General features: G+C 41.4%; 1 protein-coding gene across 1 annotated transcript in view; it reads left to right on the top strand.

The window, feature by feature from the left end:
* Positions 1–22,782, top strand: part of COL4A2 (collagen type IV alpha 2 chain) — a 249,308-nt gene that overhangs the window by 195,065 nt on the left and 31,461 nt on the right. Inside the window, exons 28-34 of the mRNA XM_073349678.2 lie at positions 3,572–3,679; positions 7,012–7,233; positions 13,068–13,229; positions 14,022–14,192; positions 16,612–16,755; positions 19,832–19,957; positions 21,937–22,118. Of these exons, the coding sequence (XP_073205779.1) occupies positions 3,572–3,679; positions 7,012–7,233; positions 13,068–13,229; positions 14,022–14,192; positions 16,612–16,755; positions 19,832–19,957; positions 21,937–22,118 (1,115 nt within the window). The remainder of the gene's footprint in view (positions 1–3,571; positions 3,680–7,011; positions 7,234–13,067; positions 13,230–14,021; positions 14,193–16,611; positions 16,756–19,831; positions 19,958–21,936; positions 22,119–22,782) is intronic.

Raw genomic sequence — 22,782 nt, forward strand, 5'->3', positions numbered from 1 at the left:
TGCTGGTAATAGCTTATCTAAAGTGATCATCAGGTGGGCCATTTCCAGCACAAATCCAGGTTTTCTCACCCTCCACCCCCCCACACAAATTCACTCTCCTGCTGGTGATAGCCCATCCAAAGTGACAACTCTTTACACAATGTGCATGACAATCAAGTTGGGCTATTTCCTGCACAAATCCAGGTTTTCTCACATCCCCCCCACCCCCATACACACACAAACTCACTCTCCTGCTGGTAATAGCTCATCCAAACTGACCACTCTCCAAGTTTAAATCCAAGTTAAACCAGAACATCTGGGGGGGGGTAGGAAAAAACAAGAGGACACAGGCTACCTTGCATAATGACTTAGCCACTCCCAGTCTCTATTTAAGCCTAAATTAATAGTATCCAATTTGCAAATGAATTCCAATTCAGCAGTTTCTCGCTGGAGTCTGGATTTGAAGTTTTTTTGTTTTAAGATAGCGACCTTCATGTCTGTGATTGCGTGACCAGAGAGATTGAAGTGTTCTCCGACTGGTTTATGAATGTTATAATTCTTGACATCTGATTTGTGTCCATTTATTCTTTTACGTAGAGACTGTCCAGTTTGACCAATGTACATGGCAGAGGGGCATTGCTGGCACATGATGGCATATATCACATTGGTGGATGTGCAGGTGAACAAGCCTCTGATAGTGTGGCTGATGTTATTAGGCCCTGTGATGGTGTCCCCTGAATAGATATGTGGACACAGTTGGCAACGGGCTTTGTTGCAAGGATAAGTTCCTGGGTTAGTGGTTCTGTTGTGTGGTATGTGGTTGTTGGTGAGTATTTGCTTCAGGTTGCGGGGCTGTCTGTAGGCAAGGACTGGCCTGTCTCCCAAGATTTGTGAGAGTGCTGGGTCATCCTTTAGGATAGGTTGTAGATCCTTAATAATGCGTTGGAGGGGTTTTAGTTGGGGGCTGAAGGTGACGGCTAGTGGCGTTCTGTTATTTTCTTTGTTAGGCCTGTCCTGTAGTAGGTAACTTCTGGGAACTCTTCTGGCTCTATCAATCTGTTTCTTTACTTCTGCAGGTGGGTATTGTAGTTGTAAGAAAGCTTGACAGAGATCTTGTTGGTGTTTGTCTCTGTCTGAGGGGTTGGAGCAAATGCGGTTGTATCGCAGAGCTTGGCTGTAGACGATGGATCATGTGGTGTGGTCAGGGTGAAAGCTGGAGGCATGCAGGTAGGAATAGCGGTCAGTAGGTTTCCGGTATAGGGTGGTGTTTATGTGACCATTGTTTATTAGCACTGTAGTGTCCAGGAAGTGGATCTCTTGTGTGGACTGGACCAGGCTGAGGTTGGTGGTGGGATGGAAATTGTTGAAATCATGGTGGAATTCCTCAAGGGCTTCTTTTCCATGGGTCCAGATGATGAAGATGTCATCAATATAGCGCAAGTAGAGTAGGGGCTTTAGGGGACGAGAGCTGAGGAAGCGTTGTTCTAAATCAGCCATAAAAATGTTGGCATACTGTGGGGCCATGCGGGTACCCATAGCAGTGCCGCTGATCTGAAGGTATACATTGTCCCCAAATGTGAAATAGTTATGGGTAAGGACAAAGTCACAAAGTTCAGCCACCAGGTTAGCCGTGACATTATCGGGGCTAATAAGAAACAGATTGATAGAGCCAGAAGAGTTCCCAGAAGTTACCTACTACAGGACAGGCCTAACAAAGAAAATAACAGAACGCCACTAGCCGTCACCTTCAGCCCCCAACTAAAACCCCTCCAACGCATTATTAAGGATCTACAACCTATCCTAAAGGATGACCCAGCACTCTCACAAATCTTGGGAGACAGGCCAGTCCTTGCCTACAGACAGCCCCGCAACCTGAAGCAAATACTCACCAACAACCACATACCACACAACAGAACCACTAACCCAGGAACTTATCCTTGCAACAAAGCCCGTTGCCAACTGTGTCCACATATCTATTCAGGGGACACCATCACAGGGCCTAATAACATCAGCCACACTATCAGAGGCTTGTTCACCTGCACATCCACCAATGTGATATATGCCATCATGTGCCAGCAATGCCCCTCTGCCATGTACATTGGTCAAACTGGACAGTCTCTACGTAAAAGAATAAATGGACACAAATCAGATGTCAAGAATTATAACATTCATAAACCAGTCGGAGAACACTTCAATCTCTCTGGTCACGCAATCACAGACATGAAGGTCGCTATCTTAAAACAAAAAAACTTCAAATCCAGACTCCAGCGAGAAACTGCTGAATTGGAATTCATTTGCAAATTGGATACTATTAATTTAGGCTTAAATAGAGACTGGGAGTGGCTAAGTCATTATGCAAGGTAGCCTGTGTCCTCTTGTTTTTTCCTACCCCCCCCCAGATGTTCTGGTTTAACTTGGATTTAAACTTGGAGAGTGGTCAGTTTGGATGAGCTATTACCAGCAGGAGAGTGAGTTTGTGTGTGTATGGGGGTGGGGGGGATGTGAGAAAACCTGGATTTGTGCAGGAAATAGCCCAACTTGATTGTCATGCACATTGTGTAAAGAGTTGTCACTTTGGATGGGCTATCACCAGCAGGAGAGTGAATTTGTGTGGGGGGGTGGAGGGTGAGAAAACCTGGATTTGTGCTGGAAATGGCCCACCTGATGATCACTTTAGATAAGCTATTACCAGCAGGACAGTGGGGTGGGAGTAGGTATTGTTTCATATTCTCTGTGTATATATAAAGTCTGCTGCAGTTTCCACGGTATGCATCCGATGAAGTGAGCTGTAGCTCACGAAAGCTTATGCTCAAATAAATTGGTTAGTCTCTAAGGTGCCACAAGTACTCCTTTTCTTTTTCCTAATATAATCAGTTACTGAAATATGATATTTGTTGCCCTCTGTACCTGCTGCCTACTTTATAGAGAGAGGCTTTTTGTCTAGCACAACAATTAATGGAAAGAAAACAAAACTAAATGTTAACAGTGCTATTTGGGTAACAGGCACATTTAAATTTTGCAGTTCTACCTGCAATTCTAGTATTTTTCTTTAAATTAAGTGAATTTTCTGCTCATAACATTGAGAGGCTGTTGGCACAGTGCTGGCACTAGGAAGATCATACTCAGGCTGCACAGTTCTGACAGTGCTCCTTAATCCTGGCCTTTTTTTTTTTAATGGAACTTTCCACAAAACAAACAGCAATCATAAAACAGTCTTGAATTTTAAAGTCAACAACTCTAGAAATAAAAAACCTTTAGCTATCAGTAATAATCTCTTATCAATAAATAAGGTAAAGTGGTTCTTCATCTAAGTAACATCATCCTATTTTGTCAGAGCTAGCAAATTAATGCAGAAAAACTACTGTGCAATATAAGAGACAACAAAGTAAATTGTAGTTCATAATGATAAATTTAAGGTGTAAAATATTTCAAAGATTGTGCATAAATTCCACTGAAGACAAAATGTGATAAAAGTCGATCCATAAATCTTAAGATACATCATTATGATATTTATTAGCATATTTGTCTGCATTTATGCATATATTTACTTTGCATTTGGATCTGATTTGTTACTTTTTTATGCATAATTTAGGTGCAAAAGGTGCTAAAGGGATTCCAGGTGAACCAGGTCTGGATGGATTCCAAGGGCTAAAAGGTTCACAAGGTGATCCAGGTCGTGAAGGATTTCCAGGTCCTCGAGGTATGTTGAAGTCACTAGCTATTCTTTGAGTACTTCTGCTCTGTTTGCAGTAGTCATGGGAACCTCAACACGCTAGTCCAGGTGTAAATATTAATTTGTCTTCCCTTCAGCATTCAGACAATAATATAACATCAACCTAAGGTATCTTGTGAAGCCAAAAGTTTCTCTCATTGGAAAATGTTGTTTGTACATAATTATGAAAGAATATCCATTTTCCTCTTTTCCAAGTCCCCCCTAGTGCAGAGGTATAAAGGTAATAGTAAAATACCATGACATTGATTTTTAAACAATGATACTTCAATAATGAGATTTTCACACTCCAGCTGGAGCATATTCATACTTACACTTCTGAAACAAAATGCATAAGTGAAGAAAAGGCACTTATGAATGCATCCATTTAACTCTTAGTAGCAGAAACATGAATTACATTGTACACACCAAGACAAGAACATATATGTATCTTAGGTTCACAATCCAGTAGCTAAATATGCACCCCGCCCACAGGTCGCTGAATATATCCCCATTTGGAAGTACAGTGTTTACAAGTGTATAGTACCTACAGCACCTTTTATGTGTATTGTATTAAGTATGCATCAAATACCTGTTTTTGTATTTATTAAATATACTTTTATTTAGTTATTTTGGTTTCCTTGGGAACGTTGGTATGAGGGGCTTGTCGTAAGTCAGAGTGGTTGACGGTTAATATAGCTTTAAAACAAAACTACTGCATAATGCATCCTTTGGTGAGGGATACCTAAATGCAGCTCAGAACAAATCATGCCCCTACCTCTGAAGGTGAGAAGGGGCTCTGGCAGTGAAAACAACTCAGTTCCGTTGCTGGAGGAACAAGATTTGTGGGAGTGGCAGCCCTGGCGGTGTACTCCTCCTGTGTTGCTGAGAATCCAGGGCTTTCCTACATGGCGCATACAGGATGAAAGGGCAAGACAGGAGGGTCATGTGGGGTGATGTGGATCCTGTTGTCCTCCTCACTAAGGTTCATGAAACCTGCCTGGAATTTCCTCATTGAAGATCTTCTTTTGGCCTGTAACCTAGAGGGGAGTCTTCTTGCCCTGCTGCTGAGACAGACTGTGCTCAGCCAAGATAATCAGGCAGGAGAAAGTGAGGACTGGAGTTTCCCCATAATATTCTGCAAAAGTCATCTGCACCATTTTAGTCAAGCATTCACTGGAAAAAAAGACATAATGTGATATTTTCACGTCTATGTGGTTTTAGAAATTTAAATCCTAATGTCATTCTTACTTGTGCTACTAAATCATGTATGTGCAATTGAAAATCCCACCCATATTGCTTAGCAAACCAGCTTTTTTGTTTACAATAACTGTTTTATTGCCCCATGGTATTAAGATGATGCGGGGTAAAATATTCAAAAGTGCCCAAGTGACATAGCTTTCAGTGGGACTTGGGCCCCTAAGGGCTAGCTAGATTCACAAAGGGGACTTAAGCATTGGAATGCCAAACTCCTAGGTGCCCTGCCACCCAGTGGAATTCACAGCCCTGAGTTAGTCACTCAGGCTCCCCATGAATTGTATAAGGAGAGTTAGGTGCCTAAGAAAAGGATTCACAGAAGCCCCAAACTGAGCTGGGAGTTGCTTAAGCTAGCCAGTGCAGAGGAGTGCGACTTAGGCCCACATCCACAAAAGTGCTGGTCAGCCTTTTCTCAGGAAAAGAACAGAGGGAGACATCCCCTCACCCTCTCATAGCCAATAGCTCAGTGATCAGGGCACTCAGCTGGGATCAGTTTTCAAACCCCCACTGTGCCTGATTTAGAGCAGGGACTTGAACCCAGATCTCCCACAATCAAACTGCTGGGTGGCCCGACCACCAGGCTCTGGGGTATTTTGGGTAGCTCTTTCTCAGTCTCTCCTGTTGGAGCTGCTCCACTTTGTACAGGTAATTAAATATTAATTGGGCCAGAGCAAGAACATAAGAATGGCCATACCAGGTCAGACCAAAGGTCCATCCAGCCCAGTATCCTGTCTACCAACAGTGGCCGACCCCAGGTGCCCCAGAGTGAGTGAACCTAACAGGTAATAATCAAGTGATCTCTCTCTGCCATCCATCTCCACCCTCTGTCAAACAGAGGCTAGGGACACCATTCCTTACCCATCCTGGCTAATAGCCATTATTGGGCTTAACCTCCATGAATTTATCCAGTTCTCTTTTAAACCCTATTATAGTCCTAGCCTTCACAACCTCCTCAGGCAAGGAGTTCCACAGGTTGACTGTGTGCTGAGTGAAGAAGAACTTCCTTTTGTTTGTTTTAAACCTGCTGCCCATTAATTTCATTTGGTGGCCCCTAGTTCTTATATTATGGGAACAAGTAAATAACTTTTCCTTATTCACTTTCTCCACACCACTCATGATTTTATATACCTCTATCATATCCCCCCCTTAGTCTCCTCTTTTCCAAGATGAAAAGTCCTAGCCTCTTTAATCTCTCCTCATATGGGACCCGTTCCAAACCCCTAATCGTTTTAGTTGCCCTTTTCTGAACCTTTTCCAAAAAAGAAAAACTAAAAAATTAACTCTATAGCCCGTTGGTCACAGCACTCCACGGGGATGTGTGAGACCCAGGCTCAAGTCCATGCTCCAATCAGGAATAATAGGGATCAAATGTGGGTCCTTCCACCTCCCAGATAAGGCCCTAACCACTGGGCTGTTGGACATTCTGGGTGATCTGTTTGTAAGCAAGCCCAAAAATTTCACACCTGATCACCCTAGCTCTATTTTGGGTGGACTTAGGCATGCTCTAAGCATGCATCCTGGATCAGACCCTGCAGGCAAGCTAGGCAGGGAATGCCTCACTTGAGAATCTGGCTAGGACTTAGGCATGAGCAAAGCTGTAAGAAGTCCGTTTAGATGTGGGGCAGCATCAGGGTACAGGTGACTATTTGCCTGCCCATGAGTGGAAACTTAAGCCCTGTGAGGATTTAGGCACATACACAGGCAGCAGCTGAGCAGTGGTTTTGTGAATGTCAGTGATGCCTAAATGCTGGATTTAGTTACCTAAAGAGGCAGATAGGTGCCCAAGTTCCTTTGTGAATCTAGCCCCTAGGTCAATGAGGTGCTTTATAAATGTACCCACAAATATGTACCCACATATTTGACAGTTTATATGCCCTACAACTGCTTTATATTTCAATAATACACACTTTCCTGCATTAGCATTCAGCAAAAAGTCTGTGGGATTAAACAAATTAAAATTATTTGACACAATATTTTACATTATTATGGTGCATCTGACACTTTTAATATCTAATACAATGTTTTGGTCATGGTTAGCCACGTGATGATCGTCATTTTGCCTTTAGGTTTTACTGGATCCCGGGGAGATGGAGGCCCACCAGGTCTACCAGGGCTACAGGGGAATCCAGGCAGTGCAGGAAAACCAGGTGCCCCAGGGCCTGCAGGTCCAAAAGGAATTGCAGGTGAAGTTTTAGGAGCAGCACCGGGCACCCCAGGGGATTTTGGACCATCTGGATTCCCAGGATTGAAAGGCCTACAAGGAGATCATGGAGTACCAGGAATTAGAGGTAAATGTTATTTTAAATAAAGTAATGTTTCAGCAAAAGGAAAGGCAGATTTCAGATTTCAGCAAAGCTTTAATTGGAAGGGCTCTGTTTGTATGCAGAAGAGCTGCTGATCAGGTTAGCAGTACATCCAACTAATTCGTTTATCCCACAATCCTAAACTAGCTCCCTTACCTTCCCTAGGTACCAAAAGACACAAGTGTCCCCTCCATAGCTGCCAAAGCCTCTAGCTTCCCCCAGCAGCTTCTACAATGCAGCACACTGGAAACTCAGGACACAGTAAAATCAACTAAAATGTGATATCAAAAGGCCAGATTCTGCCAGTCTTAATGAAGTAGAGAGGGTACAATATTTCACAAGTTGTCCCACTGATGTGAATGGGCTGACTTTCAAAGCATGGTACCACTCAACAGGGGGTGATAAAGTCTGGCCCATAATAAATAACAGAAGGGATACAGCACTGATTCCATCATTCACTTTTCCTGTTTAATTCAATAAAAACCTCTGTATGGCATTCCCCAGGATACAATCTGGACTGTTGTGTCCCCTCAATTCTCCAGTCTGGGGTGCCTTTTACACTGCTTTGCTGTGAGAACAGCCACCCCTGGTCATGCTCACACACAGCCTCTAGCATGCAAAATCACTCCCAGCTGAATTACATGAATGCTCTTGCCAGTCACTCATGAATTACATACAGGGCAATACCAGCAAATTCCCAGTCCCAGGCTTTCCCCAGAAATGTGCATCTTGTACTGTCCTTCTGGACAATAGAAGCTAATAGAAAGTCCATCATTTTATCAATGGAAAATGACAGACCCTGTTATTTCAAGTGGAGATAACACTTCAATCTAAACACATTGGTCTAGATAAAACAAGTTCATTAACTACAGAAAAGTAGATTTTAAGTGATTACAAGTAATGAGTCATAAAAGTCAGAATTGGGTTACAAAGAAAATAAAAAGATAATATGCAAACTAATACCTAACTTTACAAGCTAAGTGAACTTAAAAGCAAAAAGGGTTTCCCACCATAAGCTTACAGTAGTCAGGCTGAATCTTTCAGCCAGGACTGGACCCTTCCCAAGTTCATTGACGTTTCCTTTGTCTCTCAAACCAAATGTTGCTGATGTGAGTGGAGATGAGGGGAGAAAGAGGTGATTTGGTGACCTCTGTTTCTCATTCTTATACCCTCCTCCTCTCTGGAGGATTATCTCAGCTGTGTTTCAGGCGACAGCCAGTCTGTTTACATGGAAACCCCCAGCTCTGTCTTTGCCAATATATAAAGTTCTCACTCCCACCCTTTTTCCTGCCAAAGAATGGCTGTTTAGGCAGGTGATAGTTCATGATGGTCCATTTGATTATGCTGATACCTGGCCTGGGCATCAATGTGTCTTTTGTCGCTGAAGAACTTGGAGCATGTTACAGGAATGTTATACAACAGAATCTTAACTTTACATACTATGTTGATACACATATTTTACCAGAACAATAATGTTCAGCCGATTATGAGTTTTCAAATGATACCTTAAAAGTCATAGTTTGTACAAAATGTATCATCATCTTGTAAAAGTGGTGAACACGGGGTACAGTTTGTCACAATCTGGGGTTTGAATTTACCTGAAGCTCTGACAGAATTTCCAGTCTGCGGCACCCAGCGTGCCACATAATTAGGGGTTACTGATGCCAAATTTGAGTTAATTTTAACCCACAGTACATAAACCTTGATAATGAGATATTGAGGCTTTTATTTCTATGTCAGCAGTTCAAATCTGTCTTAGTTTAGTAGTGAACACAAGTCTTTACTCTTTCATGGCTTTTCAGAGTCCTATGTGGGGAAAGAGTTGACAGTCTCAGCTCCCAGGTCTCCACATCACAGCGGAAACCCTTGCTGGTAAACTCAGCAGAAAGCACAGAACAGAATATGGAATTAGTGCTGCCCACTCATCCCTGAGTGTGTGGCCACTTCTGATCAAGTTTAAGCATGCTAGTTTGGCAGTTAGATATGTATTGCTGCTACTCACTCAGTAGATAAATATTTTATTTATTAATTGTATTTGTTTGTTTATGAATCCAGCTTTCACTGCTGTCAATTTTTTGTGTGTTGTTTTTTATTTCATAGAGAACAAAAATTATGCTGAGCTTTTTATTGAAGACAAAAAAAAGACATGGGCCCTGCTCCTCAGAGGCAGTTAGCATCTTAGCTTCCATTGATTTCATTGGAAGTTAGGATATTAAATATCTTTGAGGCTATTTAAAGAGCTAACACCTTAAATTTTGTGATGAGCTTTTCAAAGGCACAAATGGGAGTTAGGCACCCAACTCCCAGTGACTTTCAATAGCATTTGGGCACTTAGCTACCCTTTGTTTGTTTGAAAGTCCCCCCTTTAGATGTGAAGGGAATGAGGGGTGATTATAGGGAAGGAGGACAAGGGCAACATAATTCTGTGATCACTCTATTTAGGTAGGTACACAGCACAGTGGTTCAGTGAAGGGGTTTTTGTTTTGATGATCAGAGAAATGGAAAGCCTATTTTATGAGAGGAGACTAAAGGAGCCTGGCTTGTTTAGCCTAGCAAAATGAAGGCTGATGTGGATATGATTGCTATCTATACTTGCCTCAGCAGGGTAAACACCAGGGAGGATGAAGAGCTATTTAAACTACATGTTTAATGTTGGCACAAGAACAAAAGGGTATAAACTGGTCATGAATAAATTTAGACTGGAAATAAGATGGTTTCTAATCAACAGAGTGTGGTTCTGGTACAGTGCCCAATAGGAGTAATGCACTAGTTTTAAGAAGCACCTTCTTAATGTTATGTATAGTATTGTATAAGGGGGTTGCCTGCAGTAGCAAACTGGACTCCATGATTCAGGAGGTCCTATGTCCCTTTTTTTTGCTTTTTAAATATGTATGAAAAATAAGGCAGATAAGATACAAAATCAAACACTCTTGCCTGGCATTGTGGAAGGGGTCCGTTTTCAGGAGGGATTTAAATGAGGAGAGGTGAGTTGGCAGATCAGCGTTGGAGAGGATATTCCATTTGCGGGAAAGTCTCCAGTCAAGGCAAAAATTTGCTTGTAGGAGAAATGGATGAAGAGAGTAATCTGGCACCTTTCATAAGCACTAGACTCATTTGAGAAAAAGAAAATAGTCAACAAAACTCATAAGTAGGTTTCCTGTAAAGAAGGCCAAAATTCAAGTTAAAGAAGGGATGGAAAAGAGAAAAGTTCAGTGACTTTAGACTTTGTGTATAATTATTTATATAAAAGTGACATTTTCAGTATTAACAGAAAGTAATTACTGTAAAGGACATGCAGTGTCAGCCTTTCTATTCTCCATCCATTTTGCAATACTGACATAATTGTTTCAAGCATAAAATGTAACATACAAACATTCATGTGTGAGTGATTTCCTTTTTTTACTCTTCTGTATGAAATTTTAAAATGTTTAGCCATTTTTAAGGTATGGAGCTAAATTCTACTCTGTTACAAAAGTATAAATTAGGAATAATTCCACTGAAGTTTTCAAATACCTTCCCATAAGACCAAATGGAATCACTTACATGAGTAAATGTTACTTAGCATGCATAAGGATTGCCCAGAATAAAGAGAAAACTAATTAAATGTGTATTTAATAATCAGTGTATTTCATTACTTTTCACTGCTACAAACCCTCTTTCTTCCCACAGTCCCTTTCCCTCACCCCTTGTTTGTGATTGTTATATCCTGTACCCCATGTGACACCCAGTACCCCATATTCACCACTTTTATATGGTTATGAAATATTTTGTACAAAGTATGCCTTGTGAGGTATCATTTGGAAACTCATAATCTACTGAACATTATTATCCTGGTAAAACATGTGTGGCAACTTTGTATGTAAAGTTATGAGACTCTACTGTATAGAAATGATGTTACTGTAACATATTACAAAGTTAGAAAAGCAGGCTCAAACTAGTTTTTCAGAGTCAAAGACGCACTGGGGTATCAGCATAATCAAATAAACATCAGAGACTATCACCTCTATCACCTAGATAAGCGGTCATCCTTTGGCAGGAAGGAGGTTGAGATCAAGAACTTTACATATTAGCAATGGAAAACAACTGGAGGTCCAGTGCAAACAGACTGACTGTCTCCTGAATCCCAGCTGGGAGTAATCTTCAAAGAGTGGGGAAAGGCATAAGAAAAGAGAACTCACAACACTCAAATTACCTCTCCTCTTCACCTTCCATCTCTGCTCATAACATCAATGAATACCTGAGGGATTCTGAACTAAGCATAGTGGTCCCAGTCTGAAAGGAAATCCAACCTGTTAACTAAGAACCTTGAATTGCCCGCAGCATCTGGTGGAGTGAGAAAGCTGTTTGCTTCAAATCTTACTTTGCTTGATAAAGTTTAGGAATTAGATTGCGTGTTTATCTTTTATTTCCTTTGTAATTAATTCACAGCTTTATGCTATATCACTTATAATCACTTAAAATCTATCTTTCTCTATGAATCTATGAATCTTTCTCTAGTTAATAAACGTGTTTTATCGTTTTATCTAAACTAGTGTGTTTTGGTTGAAGTGTTTGGGGAATCTCTACTTGGATTAACCGAGGTTGGTGCATAATCGTTTCCTTTGATGAAATTATGGACTATTAATGAGTTTGCATTGTTTAGTAGTGTGCTGGACAGTATCAGATGCATATTTCTCAGGGTGCAAGGCTGGGACTAAGAATTTGCAGGTTTCACCCTGTATGTAGTTCATGAGTGTCTGGGAAAGCATTCATGTAACTTTGCTAGGAGTGACTTTACATGCTAATGGCTGTGTGTGAGCCAAGCCTGGAGAGGCTGCTTTTCACAAGCAAAGCCATGTAAAAGGCACCCTGGGCTAGAGAGTTAAACGGACACAGCGGCGGATGTCAGTGGTCTCCTGATGGCTTTTAACTATTTAAATCAGTGGTGGGCAAGCTGTGCCTTGCAGGTTGCCCACCACTGATTTAAATTGTTAATGCTTCAGAGAGGAAATCTCTCTTATTTATCTCACAAATAAAACTCTCACTTTGGGGCCTGAATTTCCTCTCAGTAATACCAATGTAAAGCAAGAGTAACTCCATTTAAGTCTATTGAGTTACATGGATATGTTACCAGAGTAAGTAAGAGAAAAGCAGATCCACTGGGACTGATTCACTATTGCCTTGTAATCTGCAGTCCTTTACTCTGCTGCCGAGTGGGTGTAAAATGCTACCTTTCTGTCCTGGTGGGGATTTTACACCCACTTTGCTCTCATCTTGCAGAGGTGTAAATGGCCACACAATGCACCAGGCACTGGAAACAGGCCTACTGTGTCTGTGTATGGTACAAATCTCGTAACAATGACCATGACCTTCCCAGATGGCTGCAGTGTCCTTGAACAACAGCATGAACCAAGGAGCCATTGTCAGACTGACTTTGTCCACTTCTGAAAATACATAAATGTTACTTTAGAAATTATACTGAATGTTATTTTTGTGCTTCAGTCAGTTATTTCAGGTACAGGAATACAGGCAATGGCAAAATCACAGAAATGGAAAAGACCTATTAGATCATGAAGTCCATATCCCTGCCAGTGCAGCACTGTTCCGAAGCTGAAGTAGCTAGTCAATTTTCAGTGTAAATTACTAAAATATTAATAATCTATTTTTTAATTTGATTTTTCCAAAGTCATCTTTTCTGATGGAAAATAATTAGCTCTGAAATGTGAGAACTGTACTATGCAAGGTATATGCACATTGATTAATACAAACGTTGTCTAATAAACCTATACTTTAGAAGATATCGGAACCCTAGAATTAATTACTTTAGTATGATATTTTAGGAGCTGGTGGTACTCCAGGTTTGCCAGGATCCAAAGGACAGCAAGGACCCCCAGGTCCTCTTGGTTTGCCTGGCCTGCCAGGACGACCAGGATTGCATGGATTCCCAGGGCTTCCAGGACAGCAAGGACCTCCCGGCAGAACTGGCTCACCAGGATTTGTTGGTGAGGAATTTTTCCTGTAAGCTTCTCTATCTTGAACAGACTTGCTTTTTCTCATGTTAACCTATAACTGTATGCCTATGAGAGTTACGCTCTATCACTGAGGAAGGATGGTCTTGTGGTTAAGTCACTAGACTAGCACTTAGATGGTCAGGGTTCATTTATTGGCTCTGACAAAGACTCTGTGTGTGTGTGTGTGACCTTTACAAGTCATGTAATCTCTCTGTGTTTCAATTCCCCACCAGAAAAATGGGGACAAATAATACTTCCCTTTCCCACAGATGGGTTATGAGGTTAACTCCACTAATGTTTGTGAGGTACCCTGCTACCAGAGCAATGGGAGCCATATTAGTATCCCTCCAGACAAGGCTGCTGTCTTCTTTTTGCCATTCTTCAGTGCTGCCTGTCTTTCTAGTAACAGAGGTTGCTAGAGAAAGCACAGCTGCTGGAATGGGAAATGCACAATGGAAATAGTGTTTAATCCTTAGAAGACCAAAGAGAAGGCAAAGAAGGGGAAACTTGGGTACAGAGTCAGGCTGAATTAGAAGTCTGTCCATGAAGCAGTGTTTGGAGACGTCTGTACATTGAGCTAGCCCCATATCTTCTGCAATATCAGGCTTTCATTTTTACTAAGAAAAATGTTTTAATTGTAATTAGTTGCTCTTTGTTCATAGCTAAATTTGCTAATCTGCACTGAGCAAACAGAATTCTTTCAGCTTTCCTCACAACTTGTAAAAATGACATTCAAGTCCAAAAACTTACATCTAATCTTCCTATTCCCGTTGATCGTTACAGGTTCACTTGGTGCCAGAGGAGATCAAGGTGACCAAGGTTTTCCTGGTCCAGTGGGCATGAAAGGTCTGGCCGGTGACAAAGGTGAACTCGGTAACAAAGGAGTACAAGGAACACCTGGGGTGCCTGGTCTCCCGGGAATAGACGGAATGCCTGGTTTTCCAGGGTTAAAAGGTAAAATCTTAAAATGATAGATACATTAAGAAAGATACAATAGCTTAGAGCGTGTCTCTGTTAAACAATTTCTCTACAAGTGTAATTCTGCTTTAGTCAATAGAGTTATGCCCACAGAGAATTTGGTTCAATATATTTCAGAAACACCGTAACTATTCTTCTCAGCCAGCACTTGGCAGTTAAAGCTTGAGGGTAGAGAGAGCCTGTGAGATGAAGCTCGGTGTGAGGACAATACCTGTTTTGTTTTTTTTTTCCTTTTGAAAAATAGGTACTATTTACGATTCATTCTTTCCAAAATCCTTTCCTTCACCCCCAGTCCAGTTTATTTCAATGAAATTAAAAGGGTTCTCTCTATTTTTTCTCCCCACAATCCCTATTTCAAAGCTTTCACGTGTTGGCAGGTATGCACCTAGCAAGCAATGCCATCCACAGAAGCGGTCCCATTGAAACAATGTTCAGGTTTACCAGGGCACTTCCTTTCACATAGAAAAGTTGGAGCTCTCGCTAGCCAATCAAGAGTTCATTGTATACCAACAATAGGTATTTTTTATTAGAAAAAGCTAGTCAAAACAGAATTCCATCCCTTGTGGAGTAGGGTGAAGCAAAACACAAGTTTTGTCACAGTGTGCATTGGGGAGGTCAAACTCAGCATAGGACTCTCTTTCTGGCATTACTTTGGACTTCAAATCAACTTCCATTCAACAGGATCACTAACCTGAACAGACAGATTGTGCCTGATGTTAGTATGGGTATGAAGGTCAGAGTAGGCTATACGAAGCCTCCCTACTTACCTTACAGCATCCTACACAAGAGCCAGGCACAATAGCAATCCCATCCTTCAGAGCAACACCAGAACTGCTGCCAGGAGTGCAAATATCCCAAAGGAGAAAGAAAGGAGGCAAGGCCTCTGTGCTGGCCGGAAAGACAGTAAAGCAGATGAACACCACCTGCATACCAGGGACCTGGGGAAGGGAGGTACATCCCCTCATGGAGCTCCCTCTGTGGGCACTGTGGTACAATGCTTCTATGGGCACTGCAGTACTACATTTCTAATGACTGCCAGTGCCTTAAAGACACAACTTGGCCCAAAATCCTTTAACTTAACTGAATAGTCAAGGGATATTTTTTTCCTGTAACCACAGTGTCAATGAATACAAAGAATATTCAGGCCCACTTTCCTTTTAGAGCAAAGATCTTGCTTTTGAGATACTTTCTGGTACCAGTTGTCTAATCACAATGTCTCTGGGTTCTACCATGATTTAAAATAGCTTATTGTAATGTGCTTCATAGCTACACCGTACTGTTCCTTCTGAAGCTGAGCTTCAGCCATCCTTCAGCTGGATCCCTAGCTGAGGTGTTCTCCTTGCTGTACGGATTCAGAGCTAGTTCCTCATACCATTTACACTAGCTGATGAGATAGCTGTCACATTTAAATTCATCTTATTCAAGTTCTTGGCTTCTTAAACCTCTGACAACTCTCTGAATGTTACTTTTTTAGGCTTTGGAATCTAAGTTTACACATATTTAAGGGGGCAAGGCTTTTAGGCCTAAATTTGAACATGGGACAACAGCTCTAGTGAAAACAGGCACAAAGATACTTCGCTACTGAAGAGATTGGCATAGGAAAGCTTCACAAAAGACATGGGTTTTAAGAAGGGATTTGAAAAAAAGATTGGGAGGGTAGTGGATATACAGAGACCAGCGGGCTGCTCTAAGCATAGAGGGTGTCCCCAGAGTAGGAGAAGGGGAAAAGAAGAAAGAAAAAAAAAAAGGAGAATTTGAAAGAAAAGAAATAGACAAGTGTGTAGAATCAGTGGGAGTAAGGCAGAAATGAGAGCAGAGAGTAAGGGTCTGACCCAATGCATAGCGAAGGCAATGGAAGTATCTATCAACTTCAATGGGTGTTGGCTTAGACAACACGGGTGGAGTTGTGCAAAGCTTTGAAGGTGAGGATGAGTAGATTGAATTTGATGCAGGAGGAGAGGGCAAGCCAGTGGAGGAATTCTGGAAGGAGAACAGTGTGCTCAGAATAGCGGGAGAGGAAAATGACCTTAGCGGTGTTGTTTTGGGTACACCAAAGAAAGGTAAGATAAAGGGCGACTAGCTGTGAGCGGGTTACATTTGTTAAGGGAAGAGATAACCAAGGCTTGGAGAGGGTTTTAGTGGTAGGAATGGAGAAAAAGAACAGATTTCTAAAGGTTTTATAGAGAAGGAAACAACAAAATTTAGCAAGAATATGGATGTGAAGGCCGAGGGAAAAAACATTAAAGCTGTGAGGCAGGGTTATTGGGAGGGTAGGGGTTTTATTAGTAGAGATAAGGAATGGGAGTATGTGTTTAGTTTACAGCTACTCATTATGGAAAATAGATTAAATTGGTTTTGGTTTGGCTTAAAATTTCTCTTCCCCTTTTCTTTAAAGGTGCTAAAGGTTCACCTGGTATTGGAGGTTTCAAAGGTATGTTAGGCCAGAAAGGAAAACCAGGACTCAAAGGAATCAAAGGTGAAGTCGGCTCTTTTGGCAATCTGGGTTTTAAAGGTCTACAGGGGGAACCAGGCCATAAAGGTATTTACATCTGCATTTTCTAATGTTACTGAATGTTTGTTTCTTACGTGTGTGAGAGAATTCTGCCAGGATATAAATGCAAAAACAATACATTTTTGACATAGTGAATTTAACTCAGGAATTCTATCATTACTACAAAGGAGGTCCTGAAAAGGCCCGGCCTTCCTGCACTTAAATTTAATCCAGGACTTCTTATATCTTGAATGAATGGCAGTTAACATAGTTCCATTCCTACTATTGTAGTTAGCTAGGTGTCCTCATGGTTATTATAAAGTATAAACACTGTTTTTTTCAGATCTTCAAACTGAACTGTATTAATTCACTCTGAAATATATATAAAGAAAATCTCCTGGCTTCTTGTTTATCTAATTCTGACAGGCAGTGGCTTAATATGTTGTTATACCAAATATTAGTACTTCCTGAGGAGCAATACATCCCAGTGCATGTCTGCTATAAGTACCCTCCATGTCGTGTGCTGTTGTTTGTTACATAAACCCATTATGAATTGATGGCCTGCAATATCAGGAGTGGGAAGAGGGAGTGTCAAGCTGTTTTTAAGATAAATTGTGTTAAATTGGTGAAGTTCTAATTTTTCTTAGTGTTGCCTGTTGATCCCTGATCTTGGAAGGTCTATAATTTTGGGTAAAATAGAATCTATCTGCTAAACATGCTTATAGAAATAATAATGGAAGTTATTGCAAGTTATTGTAACAGCAAGTAGAATAATCAAAATATATGTATTAAAATTGGTTTGGTCATAGGTCTTCAGCATTATGTGTTAAGGGCTTAGAGTGAGGCCTACTAGAAGTTGGCAGTGGGCATAAAATAGCATGCATATTATGTGCTGGACCACAGGTTATGGAATGGCATGAGCTTGATCTAAGGTTATAAAATTTAGCAATACATATCTTGTGATAGTTTAGCAATGAATTTGGTGATATACAGGTAAACTACAAATGAACAGATGGTAGCATCTTCGGGATTTCTTGCAAAAAGAGTTAACCATATTAACGTATTAAAATTATTGGGAGAGGAACTAATGCAAATGGTTGGGCTAACTGTTGGAGATGTTATTATGGACAACCAGAACCTTAAAATTGGTCTCCCAGAATACCAGATATGAATAGGGGGCTGAGACTTGGCTTGATCCGATATGGTCCTGCACATATGTGAATGAAACAGGAAAAGGGGTACAAAAGATGTTGTTAACCAACCTGTTTTTGGCACATGGGAACAACAGCATAGTACAACCTAGGAGGAAGCCTTCCTTTTGGAGTGATCTTCACTTACTTTTTCTTCAGTCTTTGTTTCTAATGGTCTCTATAAGGTTATAAGTATACATTATAAGTATGAACAATGCAGGAAACCACTTTACTTTACTTATTCTATTTATATTGATTTTTCATATGATTTCAATTATGTTTGTCTGTATTAATGAAAGCTCATAAAGTTTCTGGGTGTGTATCACCAATTTCATCTTCTTAATTAACTCCAAATAGTCACCTGAATAAAGAATCTGTTATTTGTGACAGATGCACTTTGCACCCTAGATTAATCCCAGACTACAGTAAAAGCTGTCCCCGCTTCCTGCGCCCACAGGCGCCGTCCCTGCAGGTCCTATTGACCACAGTTCCTGGCCAATGGGAGCTGCAGAGCCAGCGCTCAGGGCAGGGCGGGGAGGGGGAAGTGCGCAGAGCTGCCTGCCGTGCCTCCGCCTAGGAGCATCAGCAACAGGTCACCGCTTTCAGGGAGCTGCCCGAGGTGAGCACCTCCTGGATCCCGCATCCCGAAACCCCTCTGCCCCCCGCAAACTCCTTCCCTTTTAGTTAACTGAAATTTTTCATTTACCAGCACCCCCCATTTCCCCAACATGCCAGATAAAAAAGCTTTTACTGTATATTGGCCTAAATGGCCAAAGGAAAAAAATTGCTCTCAGAATAACACATTCTAGATCAAAGAGTACAACTAACATACAGCGCTTCTCTCTGAGTAACCAACAGTAAATGGTGTCTCTTGAGTTATCCCTCCCTCCAGTCATGAACTATGTGACTCACTCCATATGACATGTTGCAAGTGACATTTCCCTGTGAACCAGGCTCAGACCATGAACAGGAGGCTGACAAGGATCTCGCATATAGAGAGTGAGCAAAAGTGCTTGAAAAATCTAGGGACAGTGCAGATGTAATGCAATATCTAATCAATCCTGATTTCTGTGGTTTGAGGCCCTAAATTTGGTTTAAATGAGGGAGGGGGGAACCCAACCCCTAAGCCCCACAGTGTAGGTGGACAAGTAGTTGGGATGCTGCCAAAGCCGTGATGAAAGTTGCTTTAGACTGAATAAGTATCAGTCAGTCAAAGAGCATACCTAACTAATGATGCTGGCAGACACTAGTTGGCCTTGTTCAGTTTGTGTCTATTTAGTTATAGAAATGAGGACCTTTTTCTTTCTTTTAACAAACACCAATGCTTTGATGTAGTTTTAGTGTGAAGACTACACAAAAAAGTACTCAAAAGTCAGGAAATGTGAAAGTAAAAGTTGCATGAATAAAATAGCTCTGTCCTTTCCTGCTTGTGCATAACAGGGGTCTTTAAGTTCATGATCGCATATTATCTAAGGCCAATTTTTCAAACCTTGTTGCCTAAAGTTAAGCACCTAAGTAAAAATGGCCTGATATTCAAATGTGGTCAGCACTGCTAGCTCCCATTAACTTCAGTGTGGTTTGTGAGTGCTCAACAACTGTGAAAAATAGGCCATTCTTACTTAGACTGACTTTGGGCTCCCAGGTTTCTCCCATGTTACGTGAGAAATAGTTTATGCTCACGTAATCAGACTGCAACAGAATGAATATGCACAAGAGGGCAGAGTTAAGCTTGTACATTCCACTTCAAGTTTTATTTTTCATATCTTCTAGTGTTTGAGTATGCTGCCTTCATGCTGCATTAATCTAGGGTATTTTTATTTAATATTATAAACAGTTTTCTTAGCATGCTGGCTCTGACTATCGAGATTTTTGTCTCAATTTATTTCTCTGTATTTTTCAATACAGTAGAGTTGACTAGGCTTTATTATTTTTAGGTGACCGTGGGGACCAGGGTCCAGCAGGAAAACCACCAAAGATCATATCAAGCATGCTGTCTGAGGTTAAAGGTGAGAAAGGAGATATAGGAGAGCCTGGCCTAAAAGGAGGTTTAGGCTTTAAAGGTAAGAACAACAAAACAATCATTTAATATTCATGATTACTTAGCAGGTACTAAGTATTGTCCTGAAGTTTAGAAGCTTTTCAGTTTTCCTCTCCATATCCTTAATCTGTAATACCTCCTGTTGTATTACAGCACAACAGAGCTGAGCTGGCAAGGAAAACGGAGGGCTTGATTCTCACTGTAACTCTACTGCTTCAATGGCACTATCGGTCTAAGGGCTTGTCTATCCAGAGAGGTAGTGAGCAGTGAGCTAGCATGCTATGGATTCATCCTCTGGTGTGCTACACATTAACTTGCCAGAAAGACAAGCCCTGAGAGAGCCAAGAATCAGACCCACTGACTTAAATGGAGTTAGAGCAAGACCGGAATCTTTAATTCTGTTCTGTGCTGTCTTTTCCACTGTCATCATTATTTTACCGTCTGTCTTCAAAGGTTTCAGAGTAGCAGCTGTGTTAGTCTGTATTCGCAAAAAGAAAAGGAGTACTTGTGGCACCTTAGAGACTAACCAATTTATTTGAGCATAAGGTTTCGTGAGCTACAGCTCACTTCATTGGATGCATAAAGTGGAAAGTACAGTGAGGGGATTTTATATATACACACAGACCATGAAAAAATATACATTGTAAGGAGAGTGATCACTTAAGATGAGCTATTACCAGCAGGAGAGTGAGGTGGGGGAAGAGAAAACCTTTTGAAGTGATAATCAAGGTGGGCCATTTCCAGCACATTTCCAGGAGTTAACAAGAACGTCTGAGGAACAGTGGGGGGAGGGAGGAATAAACAAGGGAAATAACAGAACGCCACTAGCCGTCACCTTCAGCCCCCAACTAAAATCTCTCCAACGCATTATCAAGGATCTACAACCTATCCTGAAGGAAGACCCATCACTCTCACAAATCTTGGGAGACAGGCCAGTCCTTGCCTACAGACAGCCCCCCAACCTGAAGCAAATACAAGCCACCACACAACAGAACCACTAACCCAGGAACCTATCCTTGCAACAAAGCCCGTTGCCAACTGTGCCCACATATCTATTCAGGGGACACCATCATAGGGCCTAATCACATCAGCCACACTATCAGAGGCTCGTTCACCTGCACATCCACCAATGTGATATATGCCATCATGTGCCAGCAATGCCCCTCTGCCATGTACATTGGTCAAACTGGACAGTCTCTACGTAAAAGAATTAATGGACACAAATCAGGTGTCAAGAATTATAACATTCATAAACCAGTCGGAGAACACTTCAATCTCTCTGGTCACTCAATTTCTGATCTCAAAGTGACTGTCCTTCAACAAAAAAACTTCGAAAACAGACTCCAACGAGAGACTGCTGAATTGGAATTAATTTGCAAATTGGATACAATTAACTTAGACTTGAATAGAGACTGGGAGTGGTTGAGTCATTATACTAAGTGAAATTATTTCCCCTTATTTATTCCTCCCCCCCTTCCCCCCACTGTTTCTCAGACGTTCTTGTTAACTCCTGGAAATGTGCTGGAAATGGCCCACCTTGATTATCACTTCAAAAGGTTTTCTCTCCCCCCACCCCACTCTCCTGCTGGTAATAGCTCATCTTAAGTGATCACTCTCCTTACAATGTACATTTTTTCATGGTCTGTGTGTATATATAAAATCTCCTCACTGTACTTTCCACTTTATGCATCCGATGAAGTGAGCTGTAGCTCACGAAAGCATATGCTCAAATAAATTGGTTAGTCTCTAAGGTGCCACAAGTACTCCTTTTCTTTTTGTCTTCAAAGGGATTTTGACATTTTCCTTTTTTTAGGCTAATCTGATAAGAAACATCTAATGTACCTATGGCCTTAAAATGTGCTGCCTCTTTGTATAGTCCTGGCACTGTCTGGCTCTCTATCTTTTTGTCTAAAGACATACTGCTGACCTGAAAGTTTTTACATGGATGGAATTACCTGTCATGTGAACCTCCCCTTACATTTCATACTGGTTTTCTTACAGGTACTAAAGGAATGCCAGGCTTACCTGGCAAACCAGGAGTTCCAGGTTTGCCTGGATCAACTAGTCACATTGAAGGTGATAAAGGAGACACTGGTATTAAAGGAGTGACAGGTGTTCAGGGGTATCCTGGTACAATTGGACCTCCTGGCATACGAGGTTTCCCTGGTACCACTGGAATCAGGGTAAGTTAATGTCCATTGGGATTCTTTTTTTCAACTAAAAGGCCATCATTAAGCTTGTCTAATCTGGGTTTTATACACCATTAAAATTGTGTTGGAATATTGAAATACAAAGATATCAGAAATCAATAAAAATTGAATGTATGAGATGTCATCTCTGTAAAACACACTCTGCCTCCACTGTCCTCTGGACAGAGTCCTGAGAATGCCAATATGATTTTCTCCTTCTCCTGTTCTCCACATGACACCAAAGTCCAGCCATCATCTTTTTGCTGATGTGGTACCCAAATCCTCCTTGGGGCTTCTCAGTTCTGCTACTGAATCTGCTAGGAAAAGTTGGTCTTAGCTCAGGCTTGCCCTTCCTAATGGGGCTGCTTGTGCCAGCACCAAAAAACCCCACCTTGCTCTCCAATTTCATGAGCAAGAGGCCAGGTCAGAGAATCAAATCAATCTCTCCCACAGAAGTAGGCTGATCAACATTAAGGGCTTATACACACTAGCGCTTACTTTGATATTAAGTGCTGGTATAGACAGCGCTATGTTGTCAGGAGATGCTCTCCCGTGGACACAGCTACCACCGCTCGGGAAGGTGAAGTAATTATGCCGACGGGAGACGTCTCTCCCGTCGGCATAGAGCGTCCACACTAGCGCTACTGCAGCAGCACAG

Source organism: Lepidochelys kempii, chromosome 1, assembly GCF_965140285.1.
Source record: "Lepidochelys kempii isolate rLepKem1 chromosome 1, rLepKem1.hap1, whole genome shotgun sequence".
Classification (NCBI taxonomy): domain Eukaryota; kingdom Metazoa; phylum Chordata; order Testudines; family Cheloniidae; genus Lepidochelys; species Lepidochelys kempii.